This window comes from Chiloscyllium plagiosum, unplaced genomic scaffold (genome assembly GCF_037043375.1).
Source record: "Chiloscyllium plagiosum isolate Xiang-an unplaced genomic scaffold, Cpla_swu_hap1 HiC_scaffold_15, whole genome shotgun sequence".
Taxonomy (NCBI): domain Eukaryota; kingdom Metazoa; phylum Chordata; class Chondrichthyes; order Orectolobiformes; family Hemiscylliidae; genus Chiloscyllium; species Chiloscyllium plagiosum.
The window spans coordinates 23,481,080-23,498,399 of NW_028270153.1; the positions used below are offsets into that span (position 1 = coordinate 23,481,080).

A 17,320-nucleotide genomic window follows, 5' to 3' on the forward strand; every position below is an offset into this window, starting at 1 on the left:
TTTTGTAGTATTTGAAGTTAGACTTTTGGATACAGACCAGTTCCTGTTCCCTATATCCGCATAATGGTTCCACATGATCAGTATTACTGGCACACATAATTTTCAGTAATCATTGTGCTGTTGGCTCAGCTTTGATCAGAAACTGGAATTATTTGAATTGAAAACAAAACTTTGAAAGTTGTTAACTAAATTAAAATCATCAACTTATGCAGGAGACCTGAAATAATAGTATGAAGTATTAACCCATAAAAGCATATTTATCTGAATATTTCTCTCTGCTAGTAAAATGGAATTATGAACCACATTAAAATCAATGGGTGAAGTCATCTTCTAAGATCATGGAGAGGGGAGTTTTAAATAAATGTTAAGCATTGATGTCTCAACAGTGTAACATCTGTTCATTGTGTTTGTGCAAGGTCAGCAGATACAGTTTTTCAGCAGTGTCGTTCCTCTGATCTGTTATGCCAGAAGTAAAATTGAGTGAGTGATATAGATGTAATGGCACTGTTCATCTCTATCGACAAAACCCTAGCCAGAGAAACAATAGCCAACCTGCTGGACATACAGAATGGACAACAGGACGGTGAACCTATCAACAAAGACGGCATACTCAAACTACTGGAGCTGTGCCTCACAACACACTTCACATTCAACAACCAAATATATGAACAAATCAATGGCTCTCTGGACTCATAGCAGAAGCGGTCATGCAAAGATTAGAACAACAGTCTTAACGCAAATTCAACCCAAACTCTGGGTCAGATATGTGGATGACACCTTTGTAATCATTAAAAATACAGAAATAGAGAACACACACCGGATCATCAACGCCACACTAACAGGAATCCGATTCACTAGAGAGGAAGAAAAGGACAACCAACTCCCATTCCTACACGTGATGGTACAGAGAACACCGAACGGAGAATTCACCACAAAGGTATACAGGAAAGCCACACACACAGACCAAGTCCTAAACTACGAAAGCAACCACCCCAACACACACAAAAAAGTTGCATCAAGACACTATTCAAAAGGGCCACAACACACTGCAGTACACCAGAACTGCAAAAAGAGGAAGAAGAACACCTCTACAACGTATTCGCCAAAAACGGATACCCGCGCAATTTCATCAACAGATGCCTAAGGGAAAGACAACGGAACGAGGACATGCCCAAAGGACTAGCCACACTACCATACATCAAGAGCATTTCCGAACTGACAGCCAGACTACTGCAACCACTAGGACTCAACAGCACACAAACCAACAGCCACTCTCCGACAACAACTCACCAGAACGAAGGACCCGATACCCAGCATGAGCAAAACCAATGCAGTGTACAAAATCCCATGCAACGACTGCACAAAACACTATATAGGACAAACAGGAAGACAGCTAACGATCCGCATCCATGAACACCAACTAGTCACGAAACGACTCGACCAGCTTTCCTTAGTAGCCACAGATGACAAGCAACATGAGTTCGACTGGGACAACACTACTATTACAGGACAAGCCAAACAGAGAACAGCCAGGGAATTCCTAGAGGCATGGCACTCATCCACAGATTCAATCAATAAGCACATCGACCTGGACCCAATATACTGACCACTGCAATGGACAGCTGGAACTGACAACCGGAGGCGGCAGAGACAAACCACTATAAATGCCGGAGGAAACATCACAGAAGCGCTTCCCAGGAGGCGCCCAAGCACTGAAGATGTCACCTAGACAGGGGACGAAACGTCTGCAACACAAATTCCCAGCTCGGCAAACAGAACCACAACAACGAGCACCCGAGCTACAAATCTTCTCACAAACTTTGAATAAGATGTATCATTTTTGCAAAATAATCATCTTGTATAATATGACATGGATTACATGTGAAATCTGTGTCCTTGCAAAATTTAAGAAAGGCTGGTATCATTACTTGTGTTTAGATCAGAGTGATGCTGGAAAAGCACAGCAAGTCAGGCAGCATCCGAGGAGCAGGAAAATCGACATTTCAGGCAAAAGCTCTTCATCAGGAATCATCAGGCTTTTGCCCGAAACGTCGATTTTCCTGCTCCTCAGACACTGCCTGACTTGCTGTGCTTTTCCAGCACCACTCTGATCTAAACTCTGGTTTTCAGCATCTGCAGTCCTCACTTTTGCCTCATTACTTGTGTTGCTCAGAGAAACAACAGAATGTGTTACAATTATTTCTTAGCAGCAGTGTACCTCAATGTAGAAGTGCATTGACACACTGAAACACAACATCACTGTATCTGCTGCACTTTGATCATGGTATTAGTCAGTTGAACAGTATCAATTGCCGGCTGAGTTCCTGTTCAAAATCCATTAAACTGAGCTCTTCTGGAAGAACGGTGGTAGCCTCAGGGTTTTTTTAGCCATGTTGAACATGGAAATCAGTTCATTGGGATATCCTAAATCTGTATAGTACCTAAGTAAAATGTTCGTGACCCCTCAAAACTTTCTTTGTGCTAGTGCAGATAGTAAAAATAATGATACAAGTGTTAATGCACAAACCTCACCAGCATTTCCCTGCTTCCACATGGTTTAGAAATGTATTTATGCAAAACAGATGGGTCCCTTTTTATTTCAGTTTGACCAAAGTTAGTGCGATTGGTTTTAATTGTCTTTGGCACCCTGGGATTTCTACTCGTCTCTTACTGGAAGATTCAAAATTGCCGATTTAAATTTCAAACAGCAATTACTAAACAGTTGAGGTTTGCAGCTTCCTAAAGCTAGGTTGTTTTCCTGAAGCTGGGACTAGTTAAATTAGGCTAGTCGTCTATCCACGTCTCTTCAAATCAAATAAACAGAACTTTTTCAGGTGACGGCTTGGCTTTCATTCAGTCACCTGTTATGCTTATCAAATCATCTTCACTGTTTCTGGGAATGGGAATAAAAATCCTGATGCTATGCATTTTGCGGCCACAGGGTGTCATCATATTTGTGTTCCAACATCAATGCATGCGATTTGAAAATGTTTGATCCCATGTTTATATCAGCTACTCAACATCTCTACAGTAGACTAGAAGCTCTAATGAATTCTTAACAGTTCATTGTGGATGTTCCAATAGTTTTACCCATGTAGCAAAACAGTAAAAGTGATTCTAAACTGTAACTGTGTGTAGTCTTGATAAAATCCCAGCTGAGCAACTTTTCTGTAATTTAGGGTCGCAGCGTTATGTGACAATGAGAGTCTCTGAAGCTCATCAGTTGAAGGATGGAAGCAACCAATCAGCATTGGAACCAGACTTTGGGAAGACATTAAAGGACTTGCCGAGGTAATGTGCACAATGTAGTTATTGTTATCTAATCATGTCTGTGCAAGGGAGTCTCTACAAAGGAGACCATGTTGTGCAGTGGTCATCTCTCTGCTTCAGGACTTGGCAAATGTGTTTGTAACATGAATGGACAGCTTGATTGTGACCCTGTAAATCCATCCTACAGTAGGCAATAACAGCCAGAGTGTTTCCTGGTCAGCCACACCACTGTTTCCAGACACAGATAAATATAGCAGGAAGGTGCATTCAGCTGTAAAAAACAGAAACAGCTGTCAAATTCAAAAATAATGTTTGAAATCAAGGTGATCCCATGTAACATGGAAATGCTGATAGAAAAATACTTGTATCCGAAACGAATACTTGTTTATCAAAAAGGAAATCTACAACCTCTTTTTGCAAAGATTCTGCTAACTTAACTAATTCCAAATCACTCGCTCAGTGATTCCTGTCTGTATTGGTCAGTCTATAAGTGCAAATCATCAGGAGTCTCTAAAGTAAACAGATTGACAGTTACTTTGGTATTGATTTTAACATAAGCCAACTCAGTGATAAGCTAAGTCAGTGGAAGGACAACTCTAAGGTTGTCCTTCTCATTACCTGTTCACTCTTCAGAAAACATTGAGACCAGATTTCCTATGTTCGACTTCTTAAGTACGGACCTGGGGAGAGTGTATGATCATTTTGTTTCCATTATCCTGGTGTCACTTGTGGTACATATCATTGAGCTATGCACAGCCAACCCATAATTCTTATCAATTAACCAGGATTCCTTCTGGTACCTGAGTTTCCATTGGAGTTCCTGGAAATCAGTTCGACTTTAACTCACACAAAATCCATTCACTCAGAGTTAAAAATTCAGCCTGAGAGAACTGCAGATGTAAATCAGAAACAAAAGCAGGAGTTGCTGGAAAAGCTCAGCAAGTCTGGCAACATCTGTGAAGAGAAATCCGAGTTAATGGTGCGGGTCCGGTGACCTTTGCTCAGAACAATTCTCTTCACAGTTGCTGCCAGTCCTGCTGAGCTTTTCCAGGAACTTTTGCTTTTGTTTAAAATTCAGCCCATTTAGCAAAACATTCAATCTTGGCAAACTATCTCCTGTCCAGGTGACTGGACGACTGTTTTGCCAGGTGGCCTCGTTATTAATGCTTATCCGAGCTCCACGATTACAGCAAGTTTTGCTTACACACTTCTATTGGTGGATGGGGGGGGAGGTTTGCTTAGCTTTGGTTGGTTGATCTTCCTTTGAATCAGTTTTTCAATGTCTACGAGTTAATTTGAGCAAGATGGTTGCTTTCTTTATGGCAAATTTCACTGCTTGTGTTTGTTTGGCTCCTTATTACCTGGTCATTACATGTTTGTTTTTAGAAAATCGAACCTTGGGCATTGAAAAATCACTTCAAGGTGGAATGTTACATCTTTCTTGAGTTTTTGGTTCCTGACTTCATACTAGGATACTGTCATGGTTCACAACCTCTCTGAGAAGTCACGAGCTACATCTTCTATAAAAGCATATACATCCATCAAAACTAAAGGTGTGGGAGGATGGAGGAAATGTCCACCTCAACAATGGAGCAGGTATGGGGTGTGTGGGCTCGTTACCCACATCCTTACCCCAGAGTGAGTCACAACGCCAGTGATAAGTCTTTTTCAGGAATCCTGGAGTTGAGTCCTCTCTGCCATTTCTATTCAATACAAGGAGGCATGGAAACCTGAGCAGACAGATTAACCTTTCCCCATAATTCACCGTGTTTCTGAAAACTTCATGAAGCTCCCTTATAGGAAATAATATAAGGATGACACTCCAGCAGTTTCTTAGCGTCATGTTTGACACTCTACAAGCTAGATTTCAAAAGTAACACACAAAATACCTTGAGGCAAAAGTAAGTATCTATGTTTACTTGGAAAAATACTTTTATGTTTTTAAAAGTAAGATTTTATTTGCCATCAGCTGGAAAGAAATGTCAAACTGTGAAAGTAGAAAAATGTCAGTGTTCTTAAAATTTCACAGTTAAAGTTATTCACATTTATATATTAAAATAAAAAAAATTGCAGATGCTGGAGATCTGAAACGAAAACAAAAATTGCTGGTGAAACTCAGCAGTTCTGGCAGTATCTGTGCTTTCGGAAGAATGTAATGATACAATTGACACAAAGCCTAAGACACACAAGTTAGAATGGGGTAAAAGCAATAACTCCAGATGCTGGAAACCAGATTCTGGATCATTAGTGCTGGAAGAGCACAGCAATTCAGGCAGCATCCAACGAGCAGCGAAATCGTTGGATGCTGCCTGAATTGCTGTGCTCTTCCAGCACCACTGATCCAGACACAAGTTAGAATGGCTACTGTAAAACATTGCTAAAGAGGCTTTAAGGTGGATCATAGTGGAAAAGGGTAAGAATTCGTAAGGTTAGAGTTTAAGGAATGGTCACCAATTGTGGTGAGAAGATATGTATTGGAGGCTAGGATTAGATGAGCAGAGAATCCCTAGGAGGTTGGAGGAGTTCCTAGTGATCGGGAGCATTGAGTCATTGGAGAGATCACCAGGATGAGAATTTTGAAGATTATTGTGCGATTATATTTCTCTGAACCATCTTGAGTGACTTTCCCAAATTACAAGTGCTTTATAAATGCAAGTTAGCTTTGCTGTGAGTTTTTAATTTTCGGAATTCTGCTGTTTCTCTACTTCGACAGTTTGATATTTCATTCCAGCTGCTAGCAAATATATACTGACTACAGTAAAGAGGACAGAGATGAGGAGAAACTTCTTCACCCAGAGAGTGGTGGCTGTGTGGAATGCTCTGCCCCAGAGGGCAGTGGAGGCCCAGTCTCTGGATTCATTTGAGAAAGAGTTGGATAGAGCTCTCAGGGATAGTGGAATCAAGGGTTATGGAGATAAGGCAGGAACAGGATACTGATTAAGGGTGATCAGCCATGATCATATTGAATGGTGGAGCAGGCTCAAAGGGCAGAATGGCCTACTCCTGCACCTATTGTCTATTATCCGGCATTCCATTATCTGAAGATCAGATTATCCAGCAAGACCGCAAGGTCCTGATGCTTGGCTAAACTATTTATCCAGCATTCAATTATCCAGAATTCAATTAACTGAACGAAATACTTCCCGCCCGTGTCCTTCAGATAATCAAAGTTCCTCTGTACTTAGAACATGCATCACTGTTCCAGTTACACTCTAGAGGTCACACTCACACAGATATTTCTTATAACTTAAGTTATTATATGTGTTGTTTTTGAAATCTGGCTGGTGGAGAGTTAAATGTGACAGCTAGAAATGTACCGGAGTGTCATGCGTTACTTCCTACACTCGAGGCTAATGAAGTTTTTTAAACATTAGTGAATCGGAAATCAATATTGAGCATCAAGACAGTGTCATGGACAAAAGGCACTTGGCAAGAGTCAAACAACAGTATTTCAGATGAGCTAAAATTGGTGAAAGATAAAGAAGTGGAGAACAGCCAGAAAAGAATTGGCATATGCAACTCTGACAGTAGCAGAAGAATAGGTGAGGGATCAAGTCAACAGATGGGTTGAAGCCAAGGCTAAGATGTGAAATGCTATGGAAGTAGAATTGAGCAATTTTTGTGACGGTGAAGATATTGAAACAAGGTGCTCAGTTCAGGGTCAAGTGTCATGTTGAGATTGCAGAATGATTGCTCCATTTTGATGAGAGAGAGGGGAATGGAATCAATGGCATCTAACTTTATGGGATGTGGGTGTCATTGGTTGATCAGTATTTATTGCCCAGTCGTAGTAGCTGTTGAGTAGGTGGTGGTGAGCTGCCTTCTTGAACAACTTCGGCCCACATGCTATGGGTAAATCCACAATGCCATAAGGGAGGGAGTTTCAGGATTTTAACTTAGCGACAGTGGAAGAACGGCGATATGTTTACAAGTCAGGATGGTGAATGGCTTGGGGTGGAGCTTGCAAGTGGTGGTGTTCCCAAGTATCTGCTCCCTTGTCTTTCTAGATGGAAGTAGTTGTGGCTTTGGAAGGTGCTGTCTAGAGATCTTTGGTGAATTTCTGTGGTGCATCTGATAGGTAATGCACACTGCTGCTACTGAGCATTATTGCTATTAATTCAAAAACTGCTGCAACTGAGAATCAGTGGTGGAATTTTGTGGATGTGGTGCTAATCAAGTAGGTTGCTTTGACCTGGATGGGGTCAAGCTTTTTCAGTGTTGTTGGAGCTGCACCCATCCAGGCAAGTGGGGAATATTCCATCACACTCCTGACTTGTGCCTTGTAAGGCTTTAAGAGTCAGGAGGTGATTTACTTGCCACAGTACTCTATTCCTCTGATCCGTTCTTGTAGCTACCATATTTATATAGTGAGTCTAATTGAGATTCTGGTCAATGGTAACCCCCAGAATGTTGAAGAGGGCAACTTCATCCTGACTGTATAGCAATGTGCTACTACCCCTGTCCTGCTTGTGGGACAGGACATATCCAGGAATGGTGATGATGATACTTGGGACACTGTGTCTGTAAGGTATGATTGCATGAGTATGACTAGGTCATCCTGTTGTTTGACTCTTCAGTGAGACAGCTCTCTCAGTTTTGGCTCAAGCTCAGAGATGTTAGTGAGGAGGACTTTGCAGTGTTGACAGGGCCGTTTCTGCCGTTGGCTTTTTCGGTGTCTGGGTTGATGGTCTGTCCAGTTTCATTTCTCTGTTGAGATTTCATAGAGACTGATTCAACTGAGTGGCTTGCTAGGCCATTTGAGAATGCACTTGAAAGTCAGCCACATTGCTGTGGATCTGGAGTCACATGTAGTCTATACCCAGGTGAGGGTTAGATTTCCTTCCCTGAATCCAGATGGGTTTTTCCAACAATCGGCAAAGATTTCATGGTCATAGTAGATTCTTAATTCCAGATGTTTTTCATTGAATTCAAATTTCATCACCTACCCTGTTGGAATTTGAACCTGGGTCCCCAGGACATTAGCTGAGTTTTTGAATTAATAGCAATAATAACCCCCACTAATGGAATTGGTTTCCCCAATGTTTAATTGAAGAAAAATGTGTCTCATCCATGATTTTCAAGGTGATTGGAATTGAAAAATGAAAAACTAATGCATCAACTGCATACATTCTCGGCCAGACCCAATCTGGAATATTGGTCCAGATTTTCAGAGTTAGGGAGGCTACAGGGATCTTTATAAATGACATAGATGTCCTGGATTCAGAGTTCTTATTACTATTGCTGGTAATTCCCATTTTCACTGGTAGGAGAAAGAGTGTGATTTTCTCACAAGGAAAGTCGGATTCAACTTGGACTCCAACTCCTAGCCAGAACATATATGACTGAGAACTTAAAGAAAGCCAAGGATAAATCCTAAATCGTTGTGTCTCCGTTTAATGTTGCCTTCATCATTACACGTGATATCTTAATTTTAATGGCTTTCTATTTCATTTGTTTTGGTGCACTGCAGAAAACAAGAAGGAATGAGGAAGAAAACGTGACAGGATTTGACACTTATACTGTTGATGCATCTCTTAACAGCATGACCGTATCTTTCTGTCCACAGGTCAGCATTGCTATTGCTGAGGAATCCAACCTTCATCTTTCTCTGTCTGTCAGGAGCAACAGAGGCCACTCTAATAGCTGGCATGTCTACATTCGGTCCCAAGTTCCTTGAATCCCAGTTTAGTCTGAGTGCCTCACAAGCTGCAACCCTATTTGGTAAGAATAGAATACATGAGTTATTTAGATTTATTTTGCAACAGTTTTAATAATGGAGTCCAGTGCAGCCAGTGAGTATCCACATTATGTTTTATTCACCTGAGCCACTTAACTTAATAGTGAAAAATGGTAGTGAGATGGTCATATTGCTGCTATCATCTGATATATTTACTCAGGTGCAACATTTTTAACATTCACCCTTTGAAGCTGTTGAAGGACCTTCCTGCTATGGGCATGTGATGAAACACTCTCACTTTGTTAGAGAGCAAATTCCAGAATATCCATCAGTAATTGTGAAGAAATAGAAGTTCAGTTTGGGATTGTGTGTGATTTAATCAAGAATTCAGAGGCAAGACAGTACATATGGACTTGTTGCTCTTATTCTTTCTGTGGAATGTGTCACAGGGCAAGACAAAACTTGAGAATTCCTAGTTGCCTTCAGGAAGTCGTACATGCTAATGAGGTACTTTGCTTTGGCAGTTGTGGTATTTCATCGTGCTTCTGATCTACCCTTGTAGGTTGCAATGAAAAATTGAGGGGACAGGAGATAAAGCACTTGGCTGTGAAGTTCTATTCCAACCCATTCATTGCAGCAGTGCATTGCTATATAATCTGCTGCTTATGGTACTTAGCATGCAGGTAGTTGTATCCTCATTAGGGCAGTTTGTCATTCCAATGGATGAATGATGCTGCAGTATAACTGACTCTTCGACACTCTCTGTTGAAGTTAATCTTCTGATTTTATGATGGTTAAAATGCATTGGACCATGATACAGATTAATGGTTGTGTACAATCTTGTTGCTTCTGGTACACAGTGAATTATGGCTGTTCATATTCTTAGTTGTTAAATGTGGTCTTGGTCTATTCCAGTGAGAACTTTAATAGCAAAATATAATTTCGAATGAGGTCACATCTGGTTCTAAAGATGCACTTCGGCATATGCTTTCGTAAATCTCTTGTTATTGCCAGTGTTTTTCTCTTCATTTAGTATGGCCCTGTAATTTTAGTCTGTGCATTAACTCATCAAGCCTAACCCAGGCATCACTGCAAGTTGATGGGTCGAGTTAATGTGGGATGTTATTCTTTGGTACCAGATATGTCATTATGTATTGTGGATATATCCAGGCCTGCTGTTTTGCACTTTTACTTTGTCTGAACTACATGCGTCCAATTCCAAGCAATCTAACCTACAAATTATGTTCACACTTGGCCATACACCAACACAATATACTGGTTTGAATTAATTCCATTCTACATTCCTCCATCGTGTGCAAGAGATCTGATATCTTTTTCCTCTTTGTACATTTCCTATATTATGTAGTCTGTAATTATACTTTCAGTGTCTGGCCTACATTTTATTTAATGTTATTGGCATTTATTAGCAAACAGAGATCCAGGAAAATATAAATCATCAAACTCATAGTGAAACCATCATAAAGATATGAGAATAAGAGCCCAAAATCAGAGATTCAATATAAATATTAACAAACCAGACCATTTCTAAATTGTAGTGACTGATTCTTGAAACTGTTATGTCACTGATAAGGCATACTGCCATAAATGTAATGTTTTTATGTTGCACAAGTTACATTAGAATTGAAGCTGGGCCCCTCGAGCTGTGAGGCAGCAGCGCTAACCGCTGAGCCACCATGCTGCCCTTTATACTTTGGAGGTATAGACAATAGACAATTCTGGTTAGCGCTGCTGCCTCACAGCGCAGGGGGCCCAGCTTCAATTCCACCCCCGGGTGTCTGTCTGAGTGGAGTTTGTACATTCTCCTTGTATCTAGATGGGTTTCCTCTCCCAATCCAAAGATGTGCAGGTTAGGTGGATTAGATAAAAAAAATGACTGCAGATGCTGGAAACCAGATTCTGGATTAGAGTGGTGCTGGAAAAGCACAGCAGTTCAGGCAGCATCCGAGGAGCAGGAAAGTCGATGTTTCGGGCAAAAGCCCTTCATCAGGAAAGAGGCAGAATGCCTGAAGGGTGGAGCGATAAATGAGAGGAGGGTGTTGGTGGGGAGAAAGTAGCATAGAGTACAATAGGTGAGTGGGGGTGGGGATGAAGTTGATAGGTCAGGGAGGAGGGTAGGGGAAGGTAGCAAAGAGTAGATGTATTGGCTGTGCTAAATTGCCCATAGTATCCAGGGTTGGTTTTCAATGGGATGTTCTTTAGAAGGTTGGAGTGGACTTGATGGACTGAATGGCCTGCTTCCACACAATAGGGATTCCATTCTATGATAATTGTGTGACAGATTTTCTTTTGCTGTCAAAAACAGTGGACTTGTTCATTAAACAGTAGATCACAGTTTATAATTACAACTAATTACACGATAATTTCTATATTGATAACTAATTATGTGTATTTTGTATCAAATAATGGAAATGACATTTTTATACTTAAAAAGACAATGAAACCCTGGTATAATGGTTGATTTCCTTATTCATCTTGTGTAGTGCCTTATTTCATTATGTTTTGACATGTATGTTAATGAATAAATCTATGTCTCTGAGCAGGAACTGTCTCATAGAGTAATAGAGTCAAACAGAAACAGACCTTTCAATCCATCCCAGTCAATACTGAGCATAATTCCAAACTAAACTAGTCCCACCTGCCTGCTCCTGGGTCACATCCCTCCAAATCTTTCCTATTCATGTGCTTGCCCATATCCATCAGTTCCTCAGGAAATTCATTGCACACCCGAACCACCCTTTGTATAAGCAAATTGTCCCTCTTGTCTTTTTTAAATCTCTCTCTCTTCTCCCCTTTAAAATGTGCCTCCTCATCTTGAAAGTCTTATCCCAGGGAAAAGATACCTACCATGAACTCTATCTATTCTCCTCATGATTTTATAAACCTCTGTCAGATCTGTAATCTCTCAACCTCCTACCTTCCAGTGAATAAAGTCCAAGCCTTACCAATCTTTCTTTATATCTCAAACCTTCCATATTCTGCAACATCTTGGGTAAATCTCTTCCGAGTCTTCTCCTCACGACTCAGCAATTTAGACGTACCAACCTTACCTGCTTTTCCCTGGGAGAATTGCAGATTTTCTCCAACCTGCCTTGGCTCTATTTCAGGGCCCAGCTGAAAAAAATGTCAATTTTTTTCCCTTTTGTTGGTCCATTTCCACAGTTGCTCCTTGTGGGTGCTCTGTGGAATTAAGTAGAAGGGTGCAGTATGTCAATTCCAGATTCGGAAATTAATGTTGTACTGAGCTCAGGTTTTAAATTGTGCTTGAACTGTCCTTGATCATTGTCTGGGAACTTTAATCAGACCTTTTTTGAGCTCCCAAAAAAAAATCCAAAACAATTTATACCATTAAACATGACTTAGGTTGCAGCTGATGCCTCAATTAAATGAATATTTATGATTTATATTTCAAAGAGTGAGGTCTAATTCCATATTGGTGAATAATCCAATTGCTTTGTCATCATGTACTTGGTGAAGTTTGATTAAGGAGGATATATTCCCAGGGCTGACAGACCTGCTGAGCATTTGCAGTAATTTCTATTTTAGTTTCTGATTTCCTCCATCCATTGTTCTTTCTTTTTTTATTAAGTATATATGCTCATCTGTGCCTATAAGGAATGTTAAATTATTTGAATGATTGTTAGCAACCACATATCATTTACTGCAAAGACACATAATGGTCAAAAACTGAGAGTACATAGGTGATCACTTGCTGAATCTAAATTAAATCGATTTGTAATGGCCTTTTTGTTGCTTTCCCCAATTTTAGGCTACCTTGTAGTCCCAGCAGGTGGAGGTGGTACTTTCCTTGGCGGATTTATTGTGAATAAATTAAAACTCCGTTGTGCTGGGATCATCAAGTTTTGTCTGCTTTGCACGTTCTTTGGTTTGCTAGCTATTTTCATAGTCTGCATTCACTGCCCGAACGTGCCTGTGGCTGGAATCACTTCTACTTTCAACGGCAGGTATGAGCACATATCTAATTATAAACTTGGTAATTTTAAAACTTTTACATAGTTTTGGTATTCAATCATTAATGCAAGGAAGTATCTATTTTCTAATGGTCAACAAGATTAGTAAATAATACACCTTTGAAAATTAAGTCAAGATTTCACAATTTATTTACTTTGGAATCTGAGAAATTAGTGGAACTACATATGCTCTCTTATTTCAGACAAAATGCCTAACTGAACTATCTTAGTACTTGTACAAAAACAGTTTGTCAATTTGAAAGTTGTTCAGACATTTTCTTACCACTTCTTCTCTGGTGCATACAGAGTTTCATTTCTCACCTCCTCTGCATACTTATTCATTATCTGCTTCTTTTTAACTTGTGTATCTTATGTCTTGTGGGGCTAACCATGATCAGCTACTGGTTGTTTGGGTGTTGCAAATCCTTCTTTCTATACAGAGTGTGTGGGGTCTGTTTAGTTTAAGTGGCAGAGAATGAACCATTTATGAAGTTCAGCAAGAAGAGGCATTGTCATTTGATGAGAGGTCATAGGTTTAGGATCAGGAATAGCAGATTTAAAACAGAGCTGAGGGGAGATTACTTCTCTCAAATCGTCGTAAACCTGTCGAATTAATTATCCCAGACTGTGGTGGATGCTGGGACATTGAGTAAATTTAAGGAGGAGATACATTTTTAATTAGCTATGGAGAGTTGAAGGGTTCTGGAGAACAGGCAGGTAAGTAGAGTTGAGGCTCAGATGAGATCAGCCATGATCATATCAAATAGAGGGGCTAAATTGCCTACTCCTGCTCCTAGTTCTAAGTCCTTATGTTCTTAATAACAGGATGCAATTTATTGCATGACAGCATGTTACAGGTTATGTTGCAGAGTTAGCCATTATCACTAAATCTATCAGGAGTAAGGAGACATGCATGACCCCACTAGGGTTTAGAGATGGACTCCCTGATTTTCCATATAGGACTATATGACATCATCAAATTGGTTTTGGAGTCTTCAACATTAAACCTTAAGCAATCTTGTAAATCTGCTGAAAAATGGCACATTTTGTGTAAAAAGTTTCATCTTGCAATGACTTCGTTAATTCAAAACACTACCAATTTAAGGAGAAAACCAACATTTATGCTGCATAAGAGTTTTGAATGGATGACAAGTGGACACTTATGAAGGCAGTGCCATGGGAAAATGCATCAATTAATGATGATTGACAATTAATTGCCAGGCTTTAAGCTTCAAACAAAGTAAATTATCGCCTTAAGAAATAACCCGTGAAAGACTGTCTCTCATTCTGTTGAGATGAAATCAGTACAATGAATGTGTATGTTCTTTCTGTCTGCAAAGAACATGGCCCTGTGTATCAATATGCACAGCTTTCTGATACATTTCAGTAAGTTGGGTGATGTAAGCAGCTCACACTTTCTCACGGGATTCAAGAATCTTCAATATCTGTGTTTTTAGTTTCAATATTTAGTGCATAATTTGCAGAAATCTTCCATGTTATTACGGATTGCATAATATTGGTATGTATAAATAGGTATGAACGGATAGGAATACTTTATTCTGTTAACCCCGTTCAATATTCTATTGAGTAGATGTGAAGATTGTTACAACTTTCTAGGGTAGTATAATGGAAATGATATCCCACTACTGTTAAGATGAAATGTGGAAGATGCATAAATACGTTAATTGTTTGATTTATACTTTTTTAAGGCTTCAGTGATGCAATTAACCAGGGAATGTGCTGATTGATGCTGAGACATTGCTTTCCACAGTTTTTATAATGGTCCAGTTAATGTGACTGCAGCTTGCAATACTGAGTGTAACTGTTCAATGGAAGTATATCACCCAGTTTGTGGAGAAAATGGTTTAATGTACTACTCCCCATGCCATGCTGGATGTACAGAACTGAATACAACATTGTTGGACAATGGCAGAAAGGTATTTTTTTCTAGTTTCTACTTTGTGTATTAGTTGACAGCCTTTGTAAAGGACTGGAATTCTTTTTTAACTGCATGTACTTACAGCCTTTAAACAGAATGAACAAATTCTCTTTTTAACTAATTAAACAAAAAATGCATGATGGATATTTAACTATATCATATCAAAAGTTATGGAGAATGTTACAGATCACTTGGGTAGTGTAATGGAAATCAAGCCCACTATTCCTGGAGTCACCACAAAAGTTAAAGATTTTTAAAAGTATGCAAAATTTCCCCATTTGCTTGATTGAAACTGCAGACTAGGTTTTTGCACAGCAGAAGAATTACTATATATTAAAGATAATTAGACTTTATTACCAGTAAACAGGGCCAGATAACAGTACTAATTAAAATTGTAATCCCCTTATAAACTTTCCCTTATACAGACAGTAAAACCGGTTATGGACAGAGAGGGGAAACTGGAAAGACAATTCAGTAATCGTTGTTCACAGATATTGTTGTTGAGATTATCTTTATAACTCTGGTTGGCCAGCACATTGCTTCAGTTATCTTTCTTTGAGAGCTTCCATTGGTTGCTGAGAGATACAAAATGGTCGGTTTACTTATAAAAGGTCTCTGACTTACCAGTCAAAAGTCAGAGCTACTATAATCTTTGCAGGAACGATGAACTGATTTTCCTCAGGTTTATGTTGAACTTTGACTGCAGATAACAGAGACCGTGCCTGAGTTGGGGTAGAAATAAATATTTCTGTCTCTCTCACTCTTTCTGAAACTTATTCACAGCTCCAAGCCTGTTCAGTTATGTGAGAACCAACCAAACAGTTGTTGACAAGCAAGAAGGTCTACTGATAGCTGGTCACTAGTCCATAGACCAATCAACATATTGTTACCAGCAAAAGCTGCATAAATATACCTCTATAGCTTCAAATCATCTCCAGTCAAACTTTAATTGCTGCTTGTTCAAGTAGTTGTTTCCACAATGTCCACCATAAGTGTCAGGTTACTTGCTTAAAATTCTACCACTGCCCTATCAAACACTTATTTTTAAAACAGAAATTTCTCATTTCAATACCTAGTTTTATTAAAACACAAAGTAAAAAGACCTGGTCCTTAAAAGAGAAAAAAGAGCCCATTTGACAATCCCAACATGTCATTTTAATTAATTAATATTGTTTTGCTTCCATTCATGTTCAGTCTGTTCAGACAAATGCTAATAAACCTTTGACAAATCACACTCCAACCCAGATCTACTGGCTCAACGATAGGAATGGTACCACTGTACCACATGAACCCTCCATGCATTCTCCATGTCCACCAAACTATTTGTCTTTTCATTATGGTCAGAGATTAAGTATTTACTTGCTATAGTTTAGTACATTTTTACAGAGGTGAAGTCATCTTCACACTGTGTTCAGGAAGGCTGGAACCTACTGCCTGAATTGCTGCTGAAGCTAGACCAATTGAATGTTTGAAAATCAATTTTCCTCATAAATTAACCTCTGACACTGGACTACTCACAAGGTTTTATGAATCCAAGCACTAACCCTTAACGCACTCTTGTCTCCCTAGTTTTTGCCAGCACCCAGTTTTCTTTATTTTAGTGACTTTCTTCTTCACTGCTTTGGATTCAGATTGCTTATAAATATAATAGCAACAGGATGGCTCAGTGTTTATCACCGCTACCTCACAGCACCAAGGACCTCGGTTCAATTCTAGCCTGGGGTGATTGTCTATTTGGCGTTTGCAAGTTCTCCCTTTGTCTGCATGAGTTTCCTCCCACAGTCCAAAGATATGCAGGTTAGGTGGATTGGCCATGTTAAATTCCCCAGAGTGTCCAGGGATGTGCAGATTAGATGGATGGCCATGGGAGATGCAGAGTTATCGGGTAGGGGGAGTATGTCTGGAATGGGGTGCTCTTTGGAGAGTCGGTGTGGACTCCGTAGGCCAAATGGCCTGCTTCCACCCTGCAGGAATCCTACGACTCCTTAATTTAAAGGCTTCTTTGTTTTTGTCAAAGCAAGATAAATGAGATTAAGCAAGGTAGGATATTTCCTCATTATGAACCTGTGGTAAATGTCATCTAATAACCATCTAGTCTGCACATTATAATGTCAATGGAAAAATACCTTTTATGGATAGTAATAATTATTTACCAAAAAAATCTTAAATTGGTATTTTGAATATATAATTTGAGATCGTTTATAGGCTTGTAATTCTTCACTTTCTTGATGCATGCAATTTGTTAGAGTGCTGAGATTTAATGGGAGTGATGATGTCTTTAAGTGATTGAGATCTTCTGAGTCTCGGTGTATGTATGTACTGGTTGGACTAACCTGAATTCCAGCACTAACTCCAGTTTCAGGCAAAATGAATAGGTATACAGTGTATTTGTGGTGGTGCAAGTTCCTTTTCTTCTAATCAATGAATTGAACATGAGCAATGCAC

The 17,320-nt window shown here is 39.6% G+C and overlaps 1 protein-coding gene across 12 annotated transcripts in view; it reads left to right on the plus strand.

Annotated features, from left to right (window-relative positions):
- slco4a1 (solute carrier organic anion transporter family, member 4A1) overlaps positions 1-17,320 on the plus strand; it is a 183,390-nt gene that overhangs the window by 149,663 nt on the left and 16,407 nt on the right. For all 12 annotated transcript variants that reach the window (XM_087994815.1, XM_087994812.1, XM_043710617.2 and 9 more), the window contains 4 exons: positions 3,180-3,291; positions 8,837-8,991; positions 12,735-12,930; positions 14,708-14,873. In XM_087994815.1, coding sequence (XP_087850941.1) covers positions 3,180-3,291; positions 8,837-8,991; positions 12,735-12,930; positions 14,708-14,873 — 629 coding nt within the window. The remainder of the gene's footprint in view (positions 1-3,179; positions 3,292-8,836; positions 8,992-12,734; positions 12,931-14,707; positions 14,874-17,320) is intronic.